General features: G+C 53.0%; 1 protein-coding gene across 2 annotated transcripts in view; it reads left to right on the top strand.

The window, feature by feature from the left end:
- Positions 1–21,421, top strand: part of NRBP1 (nuclear receptor binding protein 1) — a 49,148-nt gene extending 27,727 nt beyond the window's left edge. The window contains exons 8-19 of one of the 2 annotated variants that reach the window (XM_069728622.1): positions 1,361–1,384; positions 5,838–5,921; positions 6,049–6,107; positions 6,246–6,344; positions 6,568–6,700; positions 10,127–10,229; positions 10,302–10,352; positions 10,578–10,713; positions 10,791–10,844; positions 20,081–20,144; positions 20,220–20,275; positions 20,350–21,421. In XM_069728622.1, coding sequence (XP_069584723.1) covers positions 1,361–1,384; positions 5,838–5,921; positions 6,049–6,107; positions 6,246–6,344; positions 6,568–6,700; positions 10,127–10,229; positions 10,302–10,352; positions 10,578–10,713; positions 10,791–10,844; positions 20,081–20,144; positions 20,220–20,275; positions 20,350–20,448 — 962 coding nt within the window. In that variant the 3' untranslated portion in view covers positions 20,449–21,421. The remainder of the gene's footprint in view (positions 1–1,360; positions 1,385–5,837; positions 5,922–6,048; positions 6,108–6,245; positions 6,345–6,567; positions 6,701–10,126; positions 10,230–10,301; positions 10,353–10,577; positions 10,714–10,790; positions 10,845–20,080; positions 20,145–20,219; positions 20,276–20,349) is intronic. The other variant, XM_069728623.1, reaches the window with a different exon arrangement.
- Positions 21,422–26,654: the final 5,233 nt, after the last annotated feature.

Genomic DNA, 26,654 nt, shown 5'->3' with positions numbered 1-26,654 from the left:
TGCAGCGGTCCCCGGGCCCTGTGTGTTTGTACGGGTGCAGCGGTCCACGGGCCCAGTGTGTTTTGTACGGGTGCAGTGGTCCCCGGGCCCAGTGTGTTTTGTACGGGTGCAGCGGTCCACGGGCCCAGTGTGTTTTGTACGGGTGCAGCGGTCCACGGGCCCAGTGTGTTTTGTACGGGTGCAGCGGTCCACGGGCCCAGTGTGTTTTGTACAGGTGCAGCGGTCCACGGGCCCAGTGTGTTTTTTACGGGTGCAGCGGTCCCCGGGCCCTGTGTGTTTTGTACGGGTGCAGCGGTCCCCGGGCCCAGTGTGTTTTGTACGGGTGCAGTGGTCCCTGGGCCCAGTGTGTTTGTACGGGTGCAGCGGTCCCCGGGCCCAGTGTGTGTGTACGGGTGCAGCGGTCCCCGGGTCCAGTATGTTTGTACAGGTGCAGCGGTCCCCGTGTGTGATTGTATGGGTGCAGCGGTTCCCGTGTGCGTGCGCGCGGGTGCAGCGGTCCCCAGGCCCAGTGCGGGTGCAGCGGTTCCCGTGTGTGTGTGTGTGTACGGGTGCAGCGGTCCCCGGGTCCAGTATGTTTGTACAGGTGCAGCGGTCCCCATGTGTGATTGTATGGGTGCAGCGGTCCCCGTGTGTGTGTGTGTGTGTGTGTGTGTACGGGTGCAGCGGTTCCCGTGTGTGTGTACGGGTGCAGCGGTCCCCGGGTCCAGTATGTTTGTACAGGTGCAGCGGTCCCCATGTGTGATTGTATGGGTGCAGCGGTCCCCGTGTGTGTGTGTGTGTACGGGTGCAGCGGTTCCCGTGTGTGTGTACGGGTGCAGCGGTCCCCGGGTCCAGTATGTTTGTACAGGTGCAGCGGTCCCCGTGTGTGATTGTATGGGTGCAGCGGTCCCCGTGTGTGTGTGTGTGTGTGTGTGTGTGTACGGGTGCAGCGGTTCCCGTGTGTGTGTACGGGTGCAGCGGTCCCCGGGTCCAGTATGTTTGTACAGGTGCAGCGGTCCCCATGTGTGATTGTATGGGTGCAGCGGTCCCCGTGTGTGTGTGTGTGTGTACGGGTGCAGCGGTTCCCGTGTGTGTGTACGGGTGCAGCGGTCCCCGGGTCCAGTATGTTTGTACAGGTGCAGCGGTCCCCGTGTGTGATTGTATGGGTGCAGCGGTCCCCGTGTGTGTGCGCGCGGGTGCAGCGGTCCCCGTGTGTGTGCGCGGGTGCAGCGGTCCCCTGTGGCTGGCGGGTTGGTGTGAGCGCGGCGGTGCATGTCCCACCTCCTGTATTTATGACATCCTCCTCCACCCCAGCCGTTCCATCCACTCATTGACTTGTCTCGTTTTATCTCCTGCTTCGGCCGCTCTGTCTCCACACCAGTCTTTCATAGGATTTTTGCTAATGGTGAGACGACTCTTCAGCTCTGTGATGTTCCTGTTGTTGCATTGTATCTGTGTTCAGCTTGTGGCACTCGCCCATGTCACCTCCTGGAGTGCGGCTTCCCTCCTGGAGTGCGGCTTCCCTCCTGGAGTGCGGCTTCCCTCCTGGAGAGTGCGGCTTCCCTCCTGGAGTGCGGCTTCCCTCCTGGAGAGTGCGGCTTCCCTCCTGGAGAGTGCGGCTTCCCTCCTGGAGAGTGCGGCTTCCCTCCTGGAGAGTGCGGCTTCCCTCCTGGAGAGTGCGGCTTCCCTCCTGGAGAGTGCGGCTTCCCTCCTGGAGAGTGCGGCTTCCCTCCTGGAGAGTGCGGCTTCCCTCCTGGAGAGTGCGGCTTCCCTCCTGGAGAGTGCGGCTTCCCTCCTGGAGAGTGCGGCTTCCCTCCTGGAGAGTGCGGCTTCCCTCCTGGAGAGTGCGGCTTCCCTCCTGGAGAGTGCGGCTTCCCTCCTGGAGAGTGCGGCGTCCCTCCTGGAGAGTGCGGCGTCCCTCCTGGAGAGTGCGGCGTCCCTCCTGGAGAGTGCGGCGTCCCTCCTGGAGAGTGCGGCGTCCCTCCTGGAGAGTGCGGCGTCCCTCCTGGAGAGTGCGGCGTCCCTCCTGACAATCCTGGTTACATGGGTGACTGCGGCTCGGGGCGGTGGGATCGCTTGTACCCTTTTCCTCTCTCTGGCTTGGCCGGTCAGGAGCTCGGCCGCCTTTCCGGGTTTGTTTGCTGCTGACTTTTGTAGCTCCGTAGCATGTAGGAGCCCCTCCATGTGTGCATGTCCCCATAGATGGCTTCTCTTTAACCCTTTCTCATCTTCATTGCATTTCCACCTCCTCTGCAGGGATTGTGGGTGGGGGGCTCTGATGCTCGCCCTCCGCTGCTTGCTTCTCGATGCTCTGTGCTGGGGAATGGATGGGTGGGGGGTGAGATCTCTGCGGACCCTGCTGGGGGCTCGCTTTCAGGTAATGGTGGTCACCTCATGGCTGCACATTAGCAGAGCAGAGTCTGCAGTAAACGATATCCAGACGGCTACCATGTCCGAATATCATTGATTGTTTCTGAAAAGTCAACGCCGGTGAGGTTGTAAATCCCGCGATCCACGACTGCAGTCAGTCACGTTGTCATTTCGGTTTATTACTAAAATGTACAATCTTTCTGCTGTAAACACAAATAATGTAAATCGCTGGTCACAAATCTCCACGGATCGCCTCTTTACTGACTGCTCGCAATGATTTCCCCCTTCATGACCAGCCTGTTTAGTACTTAGCAGACCACAATGGCTGGTGGGACCTGCTGACGTGAAGCATCGCCAGACACCAGCTTGTGGAACCTTACTCTCCTCCTTATGGGTAATCCTCTCCAGCTCGCTGAAATTCCCAGCTTGTAAGAGAAGAGCTCCTTGCACAAAGCCGCAGGAACACCGGCTAGACTGCCTGGATGTGGTAGACAGATTCCTGCAGGTGCTCAAAAACGTTCCAGGGACTTCTGAAGACCTGGAGAAGATATACACCCAAAAGCTCAAGAAAAGTCACCTCCAAAGTGCTCAAATCCTAGACACAACCACAGAAGTTCTGGGATTCTGTTCTGTTGACAAATCTCTGGAGCTTTCCAGACATATGGTTGGGCTCGTTGATTTCTACAGAGAAGCACGGCAGAGTCTTGGTAATGACTACAGTGAAGCACAAAAGGGGCGCGGTGATGTCCACAAAGAAGCACGGTTGGGAATCGGTGATGTCTTGTAAAGCATGGCTGGGACTCTGTGATGTCTACAGTGAGTATCGTTTCTTCTTGCGGAGATTGACATGCTAAGCATGCCAAGATGAGGAGTGAAGAACGGTGGGGGCTAATTGATGACTACTGTGAAGCATGGTGGGGACTCTGTGATGTCTACAGTGAAGCAAGCACGGTAGGGACTCTGTCTACAGTAAAGCATGGCGAGGACTCTGATGTCTACAGTGAAGCATGGCGAGGACTCTGACTACAGTGAAGCACGGTGGGGACTAATTAATGACTACTTTGAAGCATGGTGGGGACTCTGTGATGTCTACAGTAAAGCACGGTGGGGACTCTGATGTCTACAGTCAAGCATGGCGAGGACTCTGATATCTACAGTGAAGCATGGCGGGGGCTTATTAATGACTACAGTAAAACACAGTGAGGACTCAGTCTACAGTGAAGCACAGTGGGGACTCTGTGATGTCTACAGTAAAGCACGGTGAGAACACTGATGTCTACAGTAAAGCATGGTGGGGACTCTGATGTCTACAGTGAAGCATGGTAGGGACTCTGTCTACAGTGAAACAAGGCGGGGGATTATTAATGACTACAGTGAAGCACAGTGGGGACTCTGTGATGTCTACAGTGAAGCACGGTGAGGACTCTGATGTCTACAGTAAAGCACAGTGAGGACTCTGTCTACAGTAAAGCATGGTGGGGACTCTGTCTACAGTGAAACAAGGCGGGGGCTTATTAATGACTACAGTGAAGCACGGTGGGGACTCTGTGATGTCTACAGTGAAGTATGATGGAGGCTCGGCAATGTCTACAGTAAAATCCTACAAGAACGTCTTGCCTTCTGTGTGGAGCTGAAGCTCCGGCATCATTAGGCCTTCCAACAAGACAATGATCCCAGCACCTCCCAGTCCACTAAGGCGTGGAAGAAGTCCTGGAAGATTCTGGAGGGGCCATCAGTCGTCTGACTCGAATCCCTTAGTAAATCTTTGAGATGTGAAGAAGGTAGCTGCAGCAAAACCTTTAATATTAGTGATCTGTCTACAAGGACTGGACTGAAATTCCTTAGGAATCTGGCTGTTGTAACCTGATGCCAATGTGATGCATAGCCAAAATGGTCGTTCGTGAAAGGATGAACAATCTTGAGGCCTCATCAGTCAGTAATGCTGGCATTTGTGGTGAATTTGGAGAACCCTCTGTTAGATTACTGGTGATCAGAGATTTACATTGTTGTTCATTGTTTCTTTGCAGAGAGTTTAGCAATGTTCCTGATAACCCGCGTGTACAGTGGGGTGAATGATTGATTGCAGCTATGTGCTGGGACTTGTTGGTATCGCATAGTGCACATGGGGCATTGCTATGGCCTCCATATTTTGCACTGGCACCTTCGATGGATGGATGGTGGTCAGGCCTCCAGAGCGACCACTGTTAGGAGACACGGAAGGGAAGCATCAGCTCATCGAGTTTGTATTTTAGGGTTGCTCAGGTTGAGATGCTCCAGACATTGGGCTCCTGATGATTGGAGTAGTGGTTGGTTCTCCTGTGATGTGACCCGGAGGTTTTCTGGCCCCATTATTTTGTTCTCCAGGTTGGGGTGTGAATTCTTCAGTGACTTTGACTTCTGAGTAGCCCTAGTTTGGAGTCCAGAAGACCTTTTGATTATGGAGAACGAGGTTTGACTGTGAAGCCGTTGCTGACCTTCATGATGTAGGGGGCAACAGCACCTACTGCCTGGTATCCCCTCACCGGTGCTGGTCACATACACTTGTTGGGTGATTCGTGCAGCCGGATGTAGTGAGCGTTACGTTGATCCAGAATCTCTTCGCTCTTAGGTTTGCTCAGCATTTCTCGTTCCTTTCTCTGGTCACCTCTCGGCATTGCGAGGCGCAGCCCGTGTCATTCGCACGTGTCTGCTCCATCAGGCAGGACATTAATGCTTCGTGGCGGTCACGTCTCGTCATCACATTCCACTATTGTCCTTTTTCCGTATTTGAGTTCTTCTCCAAGGTGGTTACTGGAGAAGGCTTCTGCTCGGAGATGCGGATGCGCCATCTTAAACACTTGAGTTTATTGATAACTTTCATATTAAAGTCTGACTTTATCCCAGACCACAAGATTTTCTGTAACTTTACAATCCCAATTATCAGCAGGTGGTGACCCCAGAGTGATTGCCTACAGGACCTGCACGTGTATGATGATCAACCAGCAGTTTATCATGGCCATAATGAGCATGAGTTGTCTTTGGGTGACGTCAGTGACCATTAAGGGCTTCATATCTGTGGCCCTTTAGTGACCACATGTAATCTATAGAAAACGTCCCTCACCATTTAGGGCCTCGCGTCTCTGGTGACCCCACCTGGTCGTCTCATAAGCACAATGGACACAAGTGGTCTTCACGTGTCTTCAGTTTGCGATCTCGGACTTCCTGTGTGTTCTGTAGCCACACAGTGACCTTATGGCCTTCTCGTCAGCTGTGATGCTTAGCTACTTGTCGTTCCCCTTTGGTTGGCTTGCTGTTCAGTGATTTTTGCCCTTGGGTGGGGTAGTGTATGTTTGTGGACTATGATTTAGTTGCCTGATGGCTGCGAGGGGGCAGTGATGATATCGATCTTCCGTGCAGACTCTTCTGGGTTCTCATTCCTCGATGCCTTTGCGTTTCTTCTGTGCTGCTATTTGTGGGTGGTGTTTGAGATCTATTATTCCTTTTTCCAGTGGCACCAGACACCATCAACAACCACGTGAAGACCTGTCGGGAAGAGCAGAAGAACCTGCACTTTTTTGCACCTGAATATGGAGGTAATTGGTCATTGGGCAAGCTCAGCATGTGATATTGTGGTGGAAGTTTTGGGTCTGGGTCCAGTTCTGGGATGTCAGGTCGATGAGGTCGTATTCAGCATTGTGACTGATGTCTCTTCTGTTACAGAAGTGACAAATGTGACAACCGCTGTCGACATCTACTCATTCGGGATGTGTGCCCTGGAGGTGAGGTGACGGCTGATGGGGCAGAGTTGCCGGTATCCTGAGCAGTCTGATAGGTGTTGCTGTAGATATAATCTCCACTGACGCTGTGATACTGTGTGTGAACGGCGCTACTCGTAACTGTGACCTTTGTGTCTGCAGATGGCAGTTCTAGAGATCCAAGGAAATGGAGAGTCGTCCTATGTCCCCCAGGAGGCTATAAACAATGCCATCCAGTCTTTGGAGGACCCCCTACAGAGGGTGAGTATCCCCATGAGTGTCCACATGTTCCCGTGCATGGTCTTCTGATGAATTTGGAGGTCTGTAGGGATTGTTGGGGTGTTCTCTGGTGATAGTACGCCATTCCTCCATGTGCTGGTTGTATGGTAACTGGAAGATGACGTCCCCGGCTGTCTGGGTGTTGTGATATCTACAAGGTGCCTTGTTGGCACTGTGGCCTCATTTACGTGTCACTTTATGGTAGGAATTCATCCAGAAGTGTTTGGAGATGGACCCAAGTAAACGTCCCACTGCCCGGGAGCTCCTCTTCCACCAGGCTCTGTTTGAGGTGCCGTCTCTGAAGCTACTGGCAGCTCATTGTATTGTGGCTCATCAGCGTGAGTAGACTGCCATCCTGAATCATGGCCTGTACGTCTCCTGCCCCATGCCTCAGTCTGAGCCGTGGTTTCTGTGCCTTTTCCCTGAGCCCCGTCTGAGCTGTGGTTCCTGCGTCTCCTTCCCCTTACCACTGTCTGAACCGTGACACGTATGTCTCCTCCACTGCCTCCTGTCTTAACCAGCGGTCCTTTGTCTCATTTCCCCATCTTGCTGTGGTTCCTGTTACTCTTCCTCTGCACCCCCCACCATCATCTGCGCTCTGGCTCGCTCAGCTTCTCTATATGCCCCCTCCATCTGAACCATGGCCCGCTCATCCGCACTATTCACGTCCTTCATGGATCGCTCATCCTCCCATATGTGTCATGGCTTGTTTGCCTTCCCTCCCCCTGTCAGCCATGACTCGCTTGTTTCCTTCCATCTGAGCCACGGCATGTTCATCTGACTAGGCCCTACACCCGTCCAGCATGGATCACTTTTTTGTCTGAGTCTTGAATCACTTGTCTTCCCTTCCCCTGACTCGTGGATCGCTCATTTTCTTTTGCCCTCCCCCCTTGCCTTATAGGCTTGCCCGTCTTCCCTCCCTCAGTCATGGATCGCCCATCTTCTCTCCCCCCATGTGTGTCATGGCTCAACTGTCCTCCCTCCACCCCCCCCCCACCATCATGTGAGCTGTGAGCTTTTCTTCCCCTTATGAGCCGTGGCTTACTCATTTTCCCTGTTTCCCCTTCTACCATGGCTCATTCATGTTCCCTCCCCTTAGCCTTATCTTAGTTGTGGCTCACTCGTCTTCCCTGTTTCCCCTTCTCCCATGGCTCACTTGTCTACCATGTTCCCCTTTCTACCATGGCTCGCTCGTCTTCCCTCCCCTTAAACCTGTCTTAGTCGTGGCTCACTCATTTCATCTTCTACCATGGCTTGCTCGTCTTCCCTCTCCTTAGCCATGTCTTAGTCATGGCTCGCTCGTCTTCTCCTTTGTGATTCATAGCTTACTCGTCTTTTCTCCCTCTGTCTGTCATGACTCACTCGTCTTCCCTGTTACCCCTTCTACCATGGCTCGCTCGTCTTCCCTCCCCTTAGACCTTTCTTACTCGTGGCTCGCTCATCTTCTCTCACTTCCTTGTAAGCCGTCTCTTGCTTTTCTTTTTTCCCTACTAGTCATGGTTCGCTCGTCTTTCCCGTTCCCCTTTCTACCATGGCTCATTCATCTTCCCTCCCCTTAGCCGTTTCTTAGTCGTGGCTCACTCGTCTTTCCTTTTTCCTCTTCTACCATGGCTCGCTCTTCCACGTTTCCACTTCTACCATGGCTCGCTCTTCTTCCAAGTTTCCACTTCTACCATGGCTCGCTCTTCCTGCCTCCCCTTAGCCCTGTCTTGTCGTGGCTCGCTTGTCTTCCCTTCGCCGTCTTAGTCATGGTTCACTCGTCTTCCCTGTTCCCCCTTCTACCATGGCTCACTCATCTTCCATATTTCACCTTCTACCATGGCTCACTCATCTTTCCTGTTTCCCCTTCTACCATGGCACATTCGTTTTCCCTCCCCTTAACCCTCTTAGTCTTGGCTCACTCGTCTTCCCTGTTCCACCTTCCACCATGGCTCACCCGTCTTCCATGTTTCCCCTTTTACCTTCCCCTTTACCCTGTCTGACTCGTGGCTGGCTTGTCTTCTCTCACTTCCTTGTAAGCCATTTCTTGCTTTTCTGCCTATGAGTCGTGGCTCACTTGTCTTTCCTGTTCCCTTTACTACCATGGCTTGCTCTTCTTTCCTCCCCTTAGCCCTGTCTTAGTCGTGGCTTGTTTGTCTTCTCTCACTCCTTTGTGAGTCGTAGCTTACTCGTCTTTTCTCCCTCTCAGTCTTAGTTGTGACTCGCTCGTCTTCCCTGTTCCCTTTTCTACCATGGCTCTTTCGTCTTCCCTGATTTCCCTGCTACCATGGCTCGCTCGTCTTCCCTCCCCGTAACCCTTTCTTAGTAGTGGCTCACTCTTCTTCCCTGTTTCCCCTTCTACCTTGGTTCACTTGTCTTCCCTCCCCTTCGCCCTGTCTGATTCGTGGCTCGCTCGTCTTCTCTCACCTGTCTCCCTATATGAATCGTAGCTTGCTCGTCTTCCCTCCCCTTCGCCCTGTGTTAGTCGTGGCTCGCTTATCTTCTCTCACTCCCTTGTATGCCGTCTCTTGCTTTTCTTTTCTCTCTATGAGCCATGGCTAACTCGTCTTCCTTGTTCCCCCTTCTACCATGGCTCACTCGTCTTGCCTGTTTCCCCTTCTACCGTGGCTCGCTCGTCTTCCCTCCCCTTAGCCCTTATTAGTGGCTCACTCGTCTTCCCTGTTTCCCCTTCTACCATGGCTCGCTCGTCTTCCCTCCCCTTAGCCCTTAGTCGTGGCTCACTCGTCTTCCCTGTTTCCCCTTCTACCATGGCTCGCTCGTCTTCCCTCCCCTTAGCCCTTAGTCGTGGCTCACTCGTCTTCCCTGTTCTCCCTTCTACCATGGCTCACTCGTCTTCCCTCCCCTTAGCCCTTATTAGTGGCTCACTCGTCTTCCCTGTTTCCCCTTCTACCATGGCTCGCTCGTCTTCCCTCCCCTTAGTCGTGGCTCACTCGTCTTCTCTGTTCTCCCTTCTACCATGGCTCGCTCGTCTTCCCTCCCCTTAGCCCTTATTAGTGGCTCACTCGTCTTCCCTGTTTCCCCTTCTACCATGGCTCGCTCGTCTTCCCTCCCCTTAGCCCTTAGTCGTGGCTCACTCCTCTTCCCTGTTCTCTCTTCTACCATGGCTCACTCGTCTTCCCTCCCCTTAACCCTTAGTCGTGGCTCGCTCATCTTCCCTGATCTCCCTTCTACCATGGCTCGCTCGTCTTCCCTCCCCTTAGTCGTGGCTCACTCGTCTTCCCTGTTTCCCCTTCTACCATGGCTCGCTCGTCTTCCCTCCCCTTAGTCGTGGCTCACTCGTCTTCCCTGTTTCCCCTTCTACCATGGCTCGCTCGTCTTCCCTCCCCTTAGCCCTTAGTCGTGGCTCACTCGTCTTCCCTACCCTTCTACCATGGCTCGCTCATCTTCCCTCCCCTTAGTCGTGGCTCACTCATCTTCCCTGATCTCCCTTCTACCATGGCTCACTCGTCTTCCCTCCCCTTCGCCGTCTTGGTCGGGGCTCGCTCATCTTCCCTGTTTCTCCTTCTACCATGGCTCGCTCGTCTTCCCTGCCCTTCGCCGTCTTGGTCGTGGCTCACTCGTCTTCCCTGTTTCCCTTTCTACCATGGCTCACTCGTCTTCCCTCCCCTTCGCCGTCTTGGTCGGGGCTCGCTCATCTTCCCTGTTCTCCCTTCTACCATGGCTCGCTCGTCCTCCTCATGCTCTCTGAGTTGTGGCTTGCTCGTTTGCCCTGTGCCTGGCCTTTTTCCTGGTGTTCGGGTCTGCAGTGTCCTCTCCTCCTACAGACATGATACCTGAAAATGCCTTAGAAGAAATGACGAAGAACCGGGATATGAGCGCCGTGTTGGCGGAGATCAATCACTGTGACCGTGTTGGTGTGCAGATGATGTGAGTATTGTCAGCCATCATGCCTGCTTCCATCCTCCCGGCCACTGGCTGTCACTTCTCTCTGCTCCTCAGGTTCTCTCAGTCCCCGGCTCTGGAGCTGGACAAGTTTCTGGAAGATGTCAGGTGAGCAGTTAATCACTCAGAGAAGATCCGGGGGTTAGCTGGGTGTTGTAGTCCATCACAGCTGGGATCACACCTTCGGTAGGAGGAATGCAAGAGAATATTAGCTATAGGCCAGCTGGGTGTCGTAGTCCGTCGCAGCCAGAGAAAGCTATGTATGCTGACGGAGATCAGGGGAGAGTCGGCTGGGAGTTGTAGTGGGTCACAGATTTATTTCCTGTCCTGTAGAAATGGCATTTACCCCCTGACCGCATTTGGAATTCCTCGACCTCAGCAGCCTCAGCAGGAAGTGGTTAAATCCCCTGTCGTTCCTCCCTCTGTGAAGACCCCAACTCCCGAACCGGCTGAGTTGGAGACACGGAAGGCGAGTTGTAGGTTTCATCGTTAGAGCGGTCGTTGCCGTGATCCTCAGAGCTGACGCTCTATGTCTGTGCTGTGCAGGTGGTGCAGATGCAGTGCAACATCGAGTCTGTGGACGAAGGAGCGAAGACCCACGTAAGACTGTGCAGTGCGACTACTACCCCCATCATAGGCGCCGTCACAAGCGATGTCTGCACCCCTATATACTACTGCCCTCACCCTCCACAGACTGTCTGCACCCCTACATACTACTGCCCTCACCCTCCACAGCCATCTACACCCCTATATACTACTGCCCTCACCCTCCACAGGCATCTACACCCCTATATACTACTGCCCTCACCCTCCACAGGCATCTACACCCCTATATACTACTGCCCTCACCCTCCACAGACTGTCTGCACCCCTACATACTACTGCCCTCACCCTCCACAGACTGTCTGCACCCCTACATACTACTGCCCTCACCCTCCACAGACTGTCTGCACCCCTATATACTACTGCCCCCACCATAGCCGCCGTCACAAGCGATGTCTGCACCCCTATATACTACTGCCCTCACCCTCCACAGACGTCTACACCCCTATATACTACTGCCCTCACCCTCCACAGCCATCTACACCCCTATATACTACTGCCCTCACCCTCCACAGACTGTCTGCACCCCTATATACTACTGCCCTCACCCTCCACAGACTGTCTGCACCCCTATATACTACTGCCCTCACCATCCACAGACTGTCTGCACCCCTATATACTACTGCCCCCACCATCCACAGACTGTCTGCACCCCTATATACTACTGCCCTCACCATCCACAGACTGTCTACACCCCTATATACTACTGCCCTCACCATCCACAGACGATGTCTACACCCCTATATACTACTGCCCTCACCCTCCACAGACTGTCTACACCCCTATATACTACTGCCCTCACCATCCACAGACTGTCTACACCCCTATATACTACTGCCCTCACCATCCACAGACGATGTCTACACCCCTATATACTACTGCCCTCACCCTCCACAGACTGTCTGCACCCCTATATACTACTGCCCTCACCCTCCACAGACTGTCTGCACCCCTATATACTACTGCCCCCACCATCCACAGACGATGTCTACACTCCTATATACTACTGCCCTCACCCTCCACAGACGATGTCTACACTCCTATATACTACTGCCCTCACCCTCCACAGACTGTCTGCACCCCTATATACTACTGCCCTCACCCTCCACAGACTGTCTGCACCCCTATATACTACTGCCCTCACCCTCCACAGACTGTCTACACCCCTATATACTACTGCCCTCACCCTCCACAGACGTCTACACCCCTATATACTACTGCCCTCACCCTCCACAGACTGTGTACACCCCTACATACTACTGCCCTCACCATCCACAGACGATGTCTATACCCCTATATACTACTGCCCTCACCCTCCACAGACTGTCTGCACCCCTATATACTACTGCCCTCACCCTCCACAGGCTGTCTGCACCCCTACATACTACTGCCCTCACCCTCCACAGGCATCTACACCCCTATATACTACTGCCCTCACCCTCCACAGACGATGTCTGCACCCCTATATACTACTGCCCTCACCCTCCACAGACGATGTCTACACCCCTATATACTACTGCCCTCACCCTCCACAGACGTCTGCATCCCTATATACTACTGCCCTCACCCTCCACAGACGATGTCTACACCCCTATATACTACTGCCCTCACCCTCCACAGACTGTCTGCACCCCTATATACTACTGCCCTCACCCTCCACAGACGTCTACACCCCTATATACTACTGCCCTCACCCTCCACAGACGTCTACACCCCTATATACTACTGCCCTCACCCTCCACAGACGTCTACACCCCTATATACTACTGCCCTCACCCTCCACAGACGTCTACACCCCTATATACTACTGCCCTCACCCTCCACAGACTGTCTACACCCCTATATACTACTGCCCTCACCATCCACAGACGATGTCTACACCCCTATATACTACTGCCCTCACCCTCCACAGACGATGTCTACACCCCTATATACTACTGCCCTCACCCTCCACAGACTGTCTGCACCCCTATATACTACTGCCCTCACCCTCCACAGACTGTCTACACCCCTATATACTACTGCCCTCACCCTCCACAGACTGTCTACACCCCTATATACTACTGCCCTCACCCTCCACAGACTGTCTACACCCCTATATACTACTGCCCTCACCCTCCACAGACGTCTACACCCCTATATACTACTGCCCTCACCCTCCACAGACTGTCTGCACCCCTATATACTACTGCCCTCACCCTCCACAGACGTCTACACCCCTATATACTACTGCCCTCACCCTCCACAGACGGTCTACACCCCTATATACTACTGCCCTCACCATCCACAGACGTCTACACCCCTATATACTACTGCCCTCACCCTCCACAGACGGTCTACACCCCTATATACTACTGCCCTCACCATCCACAGACGTCTACACCCCTATATACTACTGCCCTCACCCTCCACAGACTGTCTGCACCCCTATATACTACTGCCCTCACCCTCCACAGACTGTCTACACCCCTATATACTACTGCCCTCACCCTCCACAGACGTCTACACCCCTATATACTACTGCCCTCACCCTCCACAGACGTCTACACCCCTATATACTACTGCCCTCACCCTCCACAGACTGTCTGCACCCCTATATACTACTGCCCTCACCCTCCACAGACTGTCTGCACCCCTATATACTACTGCCCTCACCATCCACAGACTGTCTGCACCCCTATATACTACTGCCCCCACCATCCACAGACTGTCTACACCCCTATATACTACTGCCCTCACCCTCCACAGACTGTCTACACCCCTATATACTACTGCCCTCACCCTCCACAGACGTCTATACCCCTATATACTACTGCCCTCACCATCCACAGACGTCTACACCCCTATATACTACTGCCCTCACCCTCCACAGACGATGTCTATACCCCTATATACTACTGCCCTCACCCTCCACAGACGATGTCTATACCCCTATATACTACTGCCCTCACCCTCCACAGACGTCTATACCCCTATATACTACTGCCCTCACCATCCACAGACGATGTCTACACCCCTATATACTACTGCCCTCACCATCCACAGACGATGTCTACACCCCTATATACTACTGCCCTCACCATCCACAGACGATGTCTACACCCCTATATACTACTGCCCTCACCCTCCACAGACGATGTCTACACTCCTATATACTACTGCCCTCACCATCCACAGACGATGTCTACACCCCTATATACTACTGCCCTCACCCTCCACAGACTGTCTACACCCCTATATACTACTGCCCTCACCCTCCACAGACGTCTACACCCCTATATACTACTGCCCTCACCCTCCACAGACGTCTACACCCCTATATACTACTGCCCTCACCCTCCACAGACGGTCTACACCCCTATATACTACTGCCCTCACCCTCCACAGACTGTCTGCACCCCTATATACTACTGCCCTCACCCTCCACAGACTGTCTACACCCCTATATACTACTGCCCTCACCCTCCACAGACGATGTCTACACCCCTATATACTACTGCCCTCACCCTCCACAGACTGTCTACACCCCTATATACTACTGCCCTCACCCTCCACAGACTGTCTGCACCCCTATATACTACTGCCCTCACCCTCCACAGACTGTCTGCACCCCTATATACTACTGCCCTCACCCTCCACAGACTGTCTGCACCCCTATATACTACTGCCCTCACCCTCCACAGACGATGTCTACACCCCTATATACTACTGCCCTCACCCTCCACAGACTGTCTACACCCCTATGTACTACTGCCCTCACCCTCCATAGACGATGTCTACACCCCTATATACTACTGCCCTCACCCTCCACAGACGGTCTACACCCCTATATACTACTGCCCTCACCCTCCACAGACGGTCTACACCCCTATATACTACTGCCCTCACCCTCCACAGACGTCTATACCCCTATATACTACTGCCCTCACCATCCACAGACGTCTATACCCCTATATACTACTGCCCTCACCCTCCACAGACGATGTCTATACCCCTATATACTACTGCCCTCACCCTCCACAGACTGTCTACACCCCTATATACTACTGCCCTCACCATCCACAGACGATGTCTACACCCCTATATACTACTGCCCTCACCCTCCACAGACGATGTCTATACCCCTATATACTACTGCCCTCACCCTCCACAGACGATGTCTACACCCCTATATACTACTGCCCTCACCCTCCACAGACTGTCTACACCCCTATATACTACTGCCCTCACCATCCACAGACGGTCTACACCCCTATATACTACTGCCCTCACCATCCACAGACTGTCTACTCCCCTATATACTACTGCCCTCACCATCCACAGACGGTCTACACCCCTATATACTACTGCCCTCACCCTCCACAGACTGTCTACACCCCTATATACTACTGCCCTCACCCTCCACAGACGTCTACACCCCTATATACTACTGCCCTCACCCTCCACAGACGTCTACACCCCTATATACTACTGCCCTCACCCTCCACAGACGGTCTACACCCCTATATACTACTGCCCTCACCATCCACAGACGGTCTACACCCCTATATACTACTGCCCTCACCATCCACAGACTGTCTACTCCCCTATATACTACTGCCCTCACCATCCACAGACGGTCTACACCCCTATATACTACTGCCCTCACCATCCACAGACGGTCTACACCCCTATATACTACTGCCCTCACCCTCCACAGACGGTCTACACCCCTATATACTACTGCCCTCACCCTCCACAGACGATGTCTACACCCCTATATACTACTGCCCTCACCCTCCACAGACTGTCTACACCCCTATATACTACTGCCCTCACCCTCCATAGACGATGTCTACACCCCTATATACTACTGCCCTCACCCTCTACAGACGATGTCTACACCCCTATATACTACTGCCCTCACCCTCCACAGGCTGTCTACACCCCTATATACTACTGCCCTCACCCTCCACAGACGATGTCTATACCCCTATATACTACTGCCCTCACCCTCCACAGACGTCTACACCCCTATATACTACTGCCCTCACCCTCCACAGACGGTCTACACCCCTATATACTACTGCCCTCACCCTCCACAGACGGTCTACACCCCTATATACTACTGCCCTCACCCTCCACAGACGGTCTACACCCCTATATACTACTGCCCTCACCCTCCACAGACGGTCTACACCCCTATATACTACTGCCCTCACCATCCACAGACGGTCTACACCCCTATATACTACTGCCCTCACCCTCCACAGACTGTCTACACCCCTATATACTACTGCCCTCACCATCCACAGACGGTCTACACCCCTATATACTACTGCCCTCATTTTCCAGAGATAATCTACTCTTCTATTTATTACTGCCCCCATTCTCCACACTTTTCCACCAGATTTTGTTTGCCAGTCATTTCCGCAGACCTTCCCTCCTGCTTCACCTCCTCCTCCTGGCTCTTGCCTCCTTTCATGCCACGTGTTCTCCTCTGCAGACCTTCCTTCCCCTCGCCCCCTGTTCTGTCCGCTTCCTCCTTCATCTTCTCTGCAGACCTTCCCTCCTCTCACACTGTGTTCAGCCTCCGGGCTCTTCTCGTCCTCCTCCTGGCTCTTGCCTCCTTTCACACCACCTGTTCTCCTCTGCAGACCTTCCCTCCTCTCGCCCTCTGCTTTGTCCGATTCCTCCTCCATCTTCTCTGCAGACCTTCCTTCCTCTCGCTCTCTGCTTTGTCCGCTTCCTCCTCCATCTTCTCTGCAGACCTTTCCTCTTCCATCTTCTCTGCAAACCTTCCTCTCGCCCTCTGCTTTGTCCGCTTCCTCCTCCATCTTCTCTGCAGACCTTCCTTCCTCTCGCCCTCTGCTTTGTCCGCTTCCTCCTCCATCTTCTCTGCAGACCTTCCTCCCTCTCGCCCTTGCTTTGTCCGCTTCCTCCTCCATCTTCTCTGCAGACCTTCCTTCCTCTCGCCCTCTGCTTTGTCCGCTTCCTCCTCCATCTTCTCTGCAGACCTTCCTTCCTCTCGCCCTTGCTTTGTCCGCTTCCTCCTCCATCTTCTCTGCAGACCTTCCTTCCTTCCTCTCGCCCTTGCTTTGTCCGCTTCCTCCTCCATCTTCTCTGCAGACCTTCCTCCCTCTCGCCCTTGCTTTGCCCGCTTCCTCCTCCATCTTCTCTGCAGACCTTCCTTCCTCTCGCCCTCTGTTCTGTCCGCTTCCTCCTCCATCTTCTCTGCAGACCTTCCTTCCTCTCGCCCTCTGCTTTGTCCGCTTCCTCCTCCATCTTCTCTGCAGACCTTCCTTCCTCTCGCCCTCTGCTTTGTCCGCTTCCTTCTCCATCTTCTCTGCAGACCTTCCTTCCTCTCGCCCTTGCTTTGTCCGCTTCCTCCTCCATCTTCTCTGCAGACCTTTCTCCCTCTCGCCCTTGCTTTGTCCGCTTCCTCCTCCATCTTCTCTGCAGACCTTCCTCCCTCTCGCCCTTGCTTTGTCCGCTTCCTCCTCCATCTTCTCTGCAGACCTTCCTTCCTCTCGCCCTCTGCTTTGTCCGCTTCCTCCTCCATCTTCTCTGCAGACCTTCCTCCCTCTCGCCCTTGCTTTGTCCGCTTCCTCCTCCATCTTCTCTGCAGACCTTCCTTCCTCTCGCCCTCTGCTTTGTCCGCTTCCTCCTCCATCTTCTCTGCAGACCTTCCTTCCTCTCGCCCTCTGTTCTGTCCGCTTCCTCCTCCATCTTCTCTGCAGACCTTCCTTCCTCTCGCCCTTGCTTTGTCCGCTTCCTCCTCCATCTTCTCTGCAGACCTTCCTTCCTCTCGCCCTCTGCTTTGTCCGCTTCCTCCTCCATCTTCTCTGCAGACCTTCCTTCCTCTCGCCCTCTGTTCTGTCCGCTTCCTCCTCCATCTTCTCTGCAGACCTTCCTCCCTCTCGACCTCTGCTTTGTCCGCTTCCTCCTCCATCTTCTCTGCAGACCTTCCTCCCTCTCGCCCTTGCTTTGTCGGCTTCCTCCTCCATCTTCTCTGCAGACCTTCCTCCCTCTCGCCCTCTGCTTTGTCCGCTTCCTCCATCTTCTCTGCAGACCTTCCTTCCTCTCGCCCTCTGCTTTGTCCGCTTCCTCCTCCATCTTCTCTGCAGACCTTCCTCCCTCTCGCCCTTGCTTTGTCCGCTTCCTCCTCCATCTTCTCTGCAGACCTTCCTCCCTCTCGCCCTCTGTTTTGTCCGCTTCCTCCTCAATCTTCTCTGCAGACCTTCCTTCCTCTCGCCCTCTGCTTTGTCCGCTTCCTCCTCCATCTTCTCTGCAGACCTTCCTCCCTCTCGCCCTTGCTTTGTCCGCTTCCTCCTCCATCTTCTCTGCAGACCTTCCTTCCTCTCGCCCTCTGCTTTGTCCGCTTCCTCCTCCATCTTCTCTGCAGACCTTCCTCCCTCTCGCCCTTGCTTTGTCCGCTTCCTCCTCCATCTTCTCTGCAGACCTTCCTTCCTCTCGCCCTTGCTTTGTCCGCTTCCTCCTCCATCTTCTCTGCAGACCTTCCTCCCTCTCGCCCTCTGCTTTGTCCGCTTCCTCCTCCATCTTCTCTGCAGACCTTCCTTCCCCTCGCCCTCTGCTTTGTCCTCTTCCTCCTCCATCTTCTCTCCAGACCTTCCTCCCTCTCGCCCTCTGCTTTGTCCGCTTCCTCCTCCATCTTCTCTGCAGACCTTCCTTCCTCTCGCTCTCTGCTTTGTCCGCTTCCTCCTCCATCTTCTCTGCAGACCTTCCTCCCTCTCGCCCTTGCTTTGTCCGCTTCCTCCTCCATCTTCTCTGCAGACCTTCCTTCCTCTCGCCCTCTGCTTTGTCCGCTTCCTCCTCCATCTTCTCTGCAGACCTTCCTCCCTCTCGCCCTTGCTTTGTCGGCTTCCTCCTCCATCTTCTCTGCAGACCTTCCTCCCTCTCGCCCTCTGTTCTGTCCGCTTCCTCCTCCATCTTCTCTGCAGACCTTCCTCCCTCTCGCCCTTGCTTTGTCCGCTTCCTCCTCCATCTTCTCTGCAGACCTTCCTTCCTCTCGCCCTCTGCTTTGTCCGCTTTCTCCTCCATCTTCTCTGCAGACCTTCCTTCCTCTCGCCCTCTGTTCTGTCCGCTTCCTCCATCTTCTCTGCAGATCTTCCTTCCTCTCGCCCTTGCTTTGTCCGCTTCCTCCTCCATCTTCTCTGCAGACCTTCCTCCCTCTCGCCCTCTGCTTTGTCCGCTTCCTCCTCCATCTTCTCTGCAGACCTTCCTTCCCCTCGCCCTCTGCTTTGTCCGCTTCCTCCTCCATCTTCTCTGCAGACCTTCCTCCCTCTCGCCCTCTGCTTTGTCCGCTTCCTCCTCCATCTTCTCTGCAGACCTTCCTTCCTTTCGCCCTCTGCTTTGTCCGCTTCCTCCTCCATCTTCTCTGCAGACCTTCCTCCCTCTCGCCCTTGCTTTGTCCGCTTCCTCCTCCATCTTCTCTGCAGACCTTCCTTCCTCTCGCCCTCTGCTTTGTCCGCTTCCTCCTCCATCTTCTCTGCAGACCTTCCTTCCTCTCGCCCTCTGTTCTGTCCGCTTCCTCCATCTTCTCTGCAGACCTTCCTTCCTCTCGCCCATGCTTTGTCCGCTTCCTCCTCCATCTTCTCTGCAGACCTTCCTCCCTCTCGCCCTCTGCTTTGTCCGCTTCCTCCTCCATCTTCTCTGCAGACCTTCCTTCCTCTCGCCCTCTGCTTTGTCCGCTTCCTCCTCCATCTTCTCTGCAGACCTTCCTCCCTCTCGCCCTTGCTTTGTCCGCTTCCTCCTCCATCTTCTCTGCAGACCTTCCTCCCTCTCGCCCTTGCTTTGTCCGCTTCCTCCTCCATCTTCTCTGCAGACCTTCCTCTCTCTCGCCCTTGCTTTGTCCGCTTCCTCCTCCATCTTCTCTGCAGACCTTCCTTCCTCTCGCCCTCTGCTTTGTCCGCTTCCTCCTCCATCTTCTCTGCAGACCTTCCTCCCTCTCGCCCTCTGCTTTGTCCGCTTCCTCCTCCATCTTCTCTGCAGACCTTCCTCCCTCTCGCCCTCTGCTTTGTCCGCTTCCTCCTTCATCTTTGCAGACCTTCCTTCCTCTCGCCCTCTGCTTTGTCCGCTTCCTCCTCCATCTTCTCTGCAGACCTTCCTTCCTCTCGCCCTCTGCTTTGTCCGCTTCCTCCTCATCTTCTCTGCAGACCTTCCTCCCTCTCGCCCTTGCTTTGTCCGCTTCCTCCTCCATCTTCTAGTCCGTGACATCTGGTTTTGCTCCTCAGGTGACGTTGTTACTGAAGCTGGAGGATAAGCTGAATAGACATTTGAGCTGTGACGTGTTGCCCAGTGAGTATGGAGCTGAGGGCAGGGTTGTTCTCTAGGGTCGGCCACTGTGATCATGTTTATCCCGTTTCTTTTTAGATGAGCACATCCCCGACCTGGCCATGGAGCTGGTGCAGCTGGGTTTTGTCAGTGAGGTGAGGGCCCCGTCTATGGAGTCCGTACAGGACTGTGCTGTGCCCCCGGTGCTAATCTTGTCTTCATGTTTCAGGCCGACCAGAGCCGACTTGTCGGTCTACTTGAAGAAGCCTTCAGTAAATTCTTCTTTGCTCGGAATGGGAATGCGATGGCTGTTACGGTGTCATCATAGCAATTAGTAGTATCAGCCGGCTGGACAGCTACGCAGACCGCGCTGCAGCAGGAATATCGTCCTCCTCTCTCAACATTTCCACCTCCCTGCAGCCAGGAACAGTACGGGAAAGCCCAACCTCGAGGTCTCTGGACTGTCCTAGCCGGACACAGCAGTTCATCTGGTTGCCGGCTGTGGACTCTCCTGGATGGACGCAGAGATCAATGGTGGACTGGTCACAGACATGGGGCTATGGTGGCCACAGACAGTGTGTCACAGCTGCATTTCTGCAGTTTTAGGACAAACTTGGCAGATGTCAATTTGGTTAAGATCCTTGGACTGCCTGGGCTGGAGGTAGTGAGTGGTGCGACTAAGCTCTCTGGCATGTCCAGGCTAGACACGGTTTACGTAGTAGTAGCCTGTTAGTCCTACAGAACGGCCGTCCTTGTGGAGTAATGTATCTGATGGTGGAAGCGCCATGTTCTGGAGGGTTAGCCGCACTCTGCTGTCTGCTCTCTGTGGGTGGTGGGACAATCCTATTTTGCTGCGCAGCAGAGGACGGGGGACCATGGCTTCCTGCCTTGTCGTGCTTTTCATGCAGCCGCTGTCGCTGGCTACAGCCTCCTAGTGCTCGAGCTTCATGTGTAGTGTTTACAGCCGTGGCGGGTCCAGCGTTGTGCCGCTGTGTAAGGACGCTGGTGACTGGCGGAGGTCGGAGTTGTTTGTGCGGCTGAGACCTCTCCGTGGGAGGACACGGATCGTATTGTTATGTGGTGTCGTCTCCGGGGTCAGCAGTGTCGGAGCGGCGGGGGGCACACGACGGTGACAGCTGCTGGACCCCAGTGTGGCCATGCGATGGAGACGGCGCTCTATAGCTTTGCACACTATGAACCTAACCTGTATTTCTTTGTGTCGTCATTTTTATGTGTAACTAATAACTTTTTATTTTTTTTTTTGTTTTCCCTGTAAATAAAGTTGACGTTTGTTGTATTTACCTGCTGAAAATTGTCAGAGTTTTTCCTGAAAATCCACGCAGTGGTGGAGGAGACGGCGTTCTGCGCAGCGTCCGACTTACATTGCTCTACAAATGGTGAAGATACGGAACGCTGGACCCTATAGAATGGGTAAGACACAAATCCATGGAGTCCAACATCAAGAAAAGGAGGACGAGCGGCCGCTCAGTGTGAGCAGGAATTCCCCGAGATATAAGGGTATGGAATCTACACACACGAGGGTCCTGCCAGCGTCGCTGTACATCGTGGGACATGTAACCCACACTGTGGAAGTGACAGGATGGAAAGTACAGTGCAGCTCTACAAGAAGTCGGCCATCTGGAGCTTCCTTCCGTGATTACCTTAATTTCCGCCTTTGTAAGAATTGTAACGACATCCATGAAATGACGATGCACCTTCCTACTATCAAATAAACCTTTGTGCCAAGCAGTTTCAATGGGGTACGGAATCAATTAACAATAACCCCAAGTTCAGGGCAACCTGTTGAAGCATCTTCGAGGGACATGTGCCTTAAGGTGAAGGACATGACCTTGGAAGAACGTCGTCAAAGTTATCGCTCATGAATTGGGCATTGCAGTTGGCACGGTTCCCATTATCATTCATTCTGCACAACACAACTGATGGTCCCAACCCCAATTATAAGGCAAGAAATCCCACTTATTAAACCTGACAGGGCACACCTGTGAAGTGAGAACCATTCCCGGTGACTACCTCGTGAGGCTCATCAAGAGAATGCCAAGAATGTGCAAAGCAGTCATCAAAGCAAAAGGTGGCTACTTTGAAGAACCGAGAATATAAGACATAATTTCAGTTGTTTCACACTTTTTTGTTAAGTATATAATTCCACATGTGTTAATTTTGATGCCTTCAGTGTGAATGTACAATGTTCATAGTCATGAAAATACAGAAAATCTTTAAATGAGAAGGTGTGTCCAAACTTTTGGTCTGTACTGTATATGGCAGGTGCCACATCAGTATATATGGCGGGTGCCACGTCAGTGACAGCATTATATATGGCGGGTGCCACGTCGGTGTCTGACAGTATATATGGCGGGTGCCACGTCGGTGTCTGACAGCAGTATATATGGCGGGTGCCACGTCGGTGTCTGACAGCAGTATATATGGCGGGTGCCACGTCGGTGTCTGACAGCAGTATATATGGCGGGTGCCACGTCAGTGTCTTGACAGCAATATATATGGCGGGTGCCACGTCAGTGACAGCAGTATATATGGCGGGTGCCACGTCAGTGTCTGGCAGCAGTATATATGGCGGGTGCCACGTCAGTGTCTGGCAGCAGTATATATGGCGGGTGCCACGTCAGTGTCTGGCAGCAGTATATATGGCGGGTGCCACGTCAGTGTCTGGCAGCAGTATATATGGCGGGTGCCACGTCAGTGTCTGGCAGCAGTATATATGGCGGGTGCCACGTCAGTGTCTGGCAGCAGTATATATGGCGGGTGCCACGTCAGTGACAGCAGTATATATGGCGGGTGCCGCGTCAGTGTCTGGCAGCAGTATATATGGCGGTGCCACGTCAGTGTCTGGCAGCAGTATATATGGCGGTGCCACGTCAGTGTCTGACACCAGTATATATGGTGGGTGCCACGTCAGTGTCTGGCAGCAGTATATATTGCAGGTGCCACGTCAGTGTCTGGCAGCAGTATATATGGCGGGTGCCACGTCAGTGACCAGTATATATGGCGGGTGCCGCGTCAGTGTCTGGCAGCAGTATATATGGCGGTGCCACGTCAGTGTCTGGCAGCAGTATATATGGCGGTGCCACGTCAGTGTCTGACACCAGTATATATGGTGGGTGCCACGTCAGTGTCTGGCAGCAGTATATATTGCAGGTGCCACGTCAGTGTCTGGCAGCAGTATATATGGCGGGTGCCACGTCAGTGACAGCAGTATATATGGCGGGTGCCGCGTCAGTGTCTGGCAGCAGTATATATGGCGGTGCCACGTCAGTGTCTGGCAGCAGTATATATGGCGGTGCCACGTCAGTGTCTGACACCAGTATATATGGTGGGTGCCACGTCAGTGTCTGGCAGCAGTATATATTGCAGGTGCCACGTCAGTGACCGCAGTATATATGGCGGGTGCCACGTCAGTGTCTGACAGCAGTATATATGGCGGGTGCCACGTCAGTGACAGCAGTATATATGGCGGGTGCCACGTCAGTGTCTGGCAGCAGTATATATTGCAGGTGCCACGTCAGTGTCTGGCAGCAGTATATATTGCAGGTGCCACGTCAGTGTCTGACAGCAGTATATATGGCGGGTGCCACGTCAGTGACAGCAGTATATATGGCGGGTGCCACGTCAGTGTCTGCCGGCAGCTGCAGGGTAACTTGGACCTTGGCTTCTTTATACGGCGGCTCTTTGTGAGGTCACAGTGAGACACTACATTCCACCCCGTGGTGCTGAGGTCAGAGCTGCAGCTGCCACCGAGCCTCGACTGTGGACCCTCCCGATCATCTGTGCGACATCACAGGAGACACAATCCTCCAGTCTGATGGACCCCACCTGCGAGTTCCTCCACAGAAAGGTGATGGATTGGGACTTCATGGAATTAACCCCTTCACCCCCGGGCCATTTTCCTTTTTGTTTTTCCTGTTGTTGTTCCTCTTTTTTGCTGGGTTCACTAAATGCTAAAACTCCCCGCCATTATGGTTCTCCAGGTCATTACGAGTTCAGACACCGAACATGTCTGGGTTCTTTTTTATCTTAAGTGGTGAAAAAAAATCCGAAATTTGTAAGAAAAAAAATTCACTCATGTCGCCATTTTCCGGTACCCGTAGCGTCTCCATTTTTCGTGATCTGGAGCCGGGCGAGGGCTTATTTTTTTGTGCCCTGAGCTGACACTTTTATTAACCCCTTCCCGACATGCGCCGTACATATACTGCTCTGCGGGAGATGCGTTCCTGCAAACAGCAGTACTAGTACGGCGCATTGATCGTGTGGCCTCACGCTGAGCGTACACCTGTGTGTGACAGCTGTCACCCCGCAGCAATGCCCGCGATCGATGCCAGCACCGATCGTGGGCATGTAACCCCTGGCATAGAGAAGCATCGCGCAGGGAGGGAGTTCCCTGGGTGCTTCCATCTGAACAATGCAATGCGATCGCAATGTCCTGAGGGTCTCCTTGGAGACCCCCGGCACCCTTTGGCCGCGGGGTCCTTCCGGGTCCTGCAGGGAGGTGGCTTGTGAGCGCCTGCTGGGAGCAGGACCTGAGATGTCTCCTTCCCTGCCTGTCAGATCCTGGTCTGATGCTCTGCACTGTATATAGTGATGTCGAATAACTAAAGCAATTGTTACCATCCACCTCTCGTGTCTCCCCTTTTCCCCATAGTTTGTAAGCTTGCGAGCAGGGCCCTCACTCCTCCTGGTATATATTTTGAACTGTGATTATTGTTATGCTGTAATGTCTATTGTCTGTACAAGTCCCCTCTATAATTTGTAAAGCGCTGCGGAATATGTTGGCGCTATATAAATAAAAATTATTATTATTATTATTATTATGTCCCATCCTGGGACAATGTGAAAAATATTGCTCCAATAAATAGATTCATGTAAATAAAAAAAAAACAATAAAAGTACACACATTTAGTATCACCAAGTCTGTAACAACCGCTCTATAAAACTGTCCCACTAGTTAACCCCTTCAGTGAACACCGTGAAAAAGAGGCAAACAACGCTTTATCATCATACCTCCGAGCAAAAAGTGGAATAACACGCGATCAAAAAGACGGATATAAATAACCATGGTACGGCTGAAAATATCATCTTGTCCCGCAAAAAACGAGCCATCACACAGCATCATCAGCGAAAAAATAAAAAAGTTATAGTCCTCAGAATAAAGCGATGCCAAAATAATTTTTTTCTATGAAATAGTTTTTATCGTATAAAAAGCACCAAAACATTAAAAAATGATATAAATGAGGTGTCGCTGTAATCGTACTGACCCGAAGAATAAAACTGCTTTATCAATGTTACCAAACGCGGAACGGTATAAACGCCTCCCCCAAAAGAAATTCATGAATAGCTGGTTTTTGTTCATTCTGTTTCCCAAAAATCGGACTATAAAGCGATCAAAAAATGTCACGTGCCCAACAACGGTACCAATAAAAACGTCAACTTGACCCACAAAAAACAAGACCTCACATGACTGTGGACCAAAATATGGAAAAATTATAGCTCTCAAAATGTGGAGACGCAAAAACTATTTTTTGTAATAAAAAGCGTCTTTTAGTTTGTGACGGCTGCCAAACAAAACGGCGCTCCTTCCATTCCGAGCGCTGCCATGCACCCAAACAATAGATTTCCCCCACATGGGGTATCGGCGTACTCGGGAGAAATTGCACAACAGATTGTATGGACCATTTTCTCCTGATACTCTTGTAAAAGTAAAAAAAAAGTCTAAAGGAAATTTTTTGTCAAAAGTAAAATGTTCATTTTTTTTTTTTTTTTTTTTTTTTGGGGCGTGGCCTGAACGTCCATGTAAGCGGACGCGTGACAGAGCGCTCCCGCTGCTAACGCTGAGTTTATCCTGATAAGCCGCAGTTGAGCGGCGATTCAAAGCGCTTACCGGCTGCAGGAGAGTCCCGGGAGTGCGGCGGTGAATAGCGGCGGCCCCGAGATCGGCAAACATGACCAGGAGGAGACAAAGAGACGCCGGAGCCGGCGAGGCAGGGACCGGCCAAGATGGCGCCGACGCCAGGGAGAAGGCGGAGAAGGACAACGCGGCATGCCAGAAAAGAATGGCGGTGGCGGCAAAGCTCCAGCAGTTTGCTAGAGTGGAAGCCGCAGGGAACACAGGAAAAGCAGAGGAGGACGCCGGAGGGGACACAGACACAGAAGGAGAGGAGGAAAGCCCAGCAGAGGAGCAGGAGGTACAACAGGGGAGCAGGGATGGGGACATGGCGGTGGTAGCGGGGGGACCTGAAGATAAGGAGTCAGGAGCAGAGCCCACCCTTAGAGATGTCTTTGCACTGGTATCATCCTGCAAACAATCCCTGACCCAGCAGATACAGGAGGTTAAAGGGGATACAGCCCAGATAAATGCAGCCCTGCAGAAGATTGACAAACGTGTGGGGGCTGTGGAGGAAAGAGTGAGCACGGCAGAAGACCATATAGTGCAGCTGCAGAAAGCGGAGAGGAAGTTTGCTCAAACAATATCGGAGCTGGCTGCAAAAAATGAGGATCTGGAGAATA

This window comes from Ranitomeya imitator, chromosome 5, assembly GCF_032444005.1.
Source record: "Ranitomeya imitator isolate aRanImi1 chromosome 5, aRanImi1.pri, whole genome shotgun sequence".
NCBI classification, from domain to species: Eukaryota; Metazoa; Chordata; class Amphibia; order Anura; family Dendrobatidae; genus Ranitomeya; species Ranitomeya imitator.
Note: the sequence above shows the minus strand (reverse complement) of the source record. Positions and strands in the feature narration are given on the sequence as shown.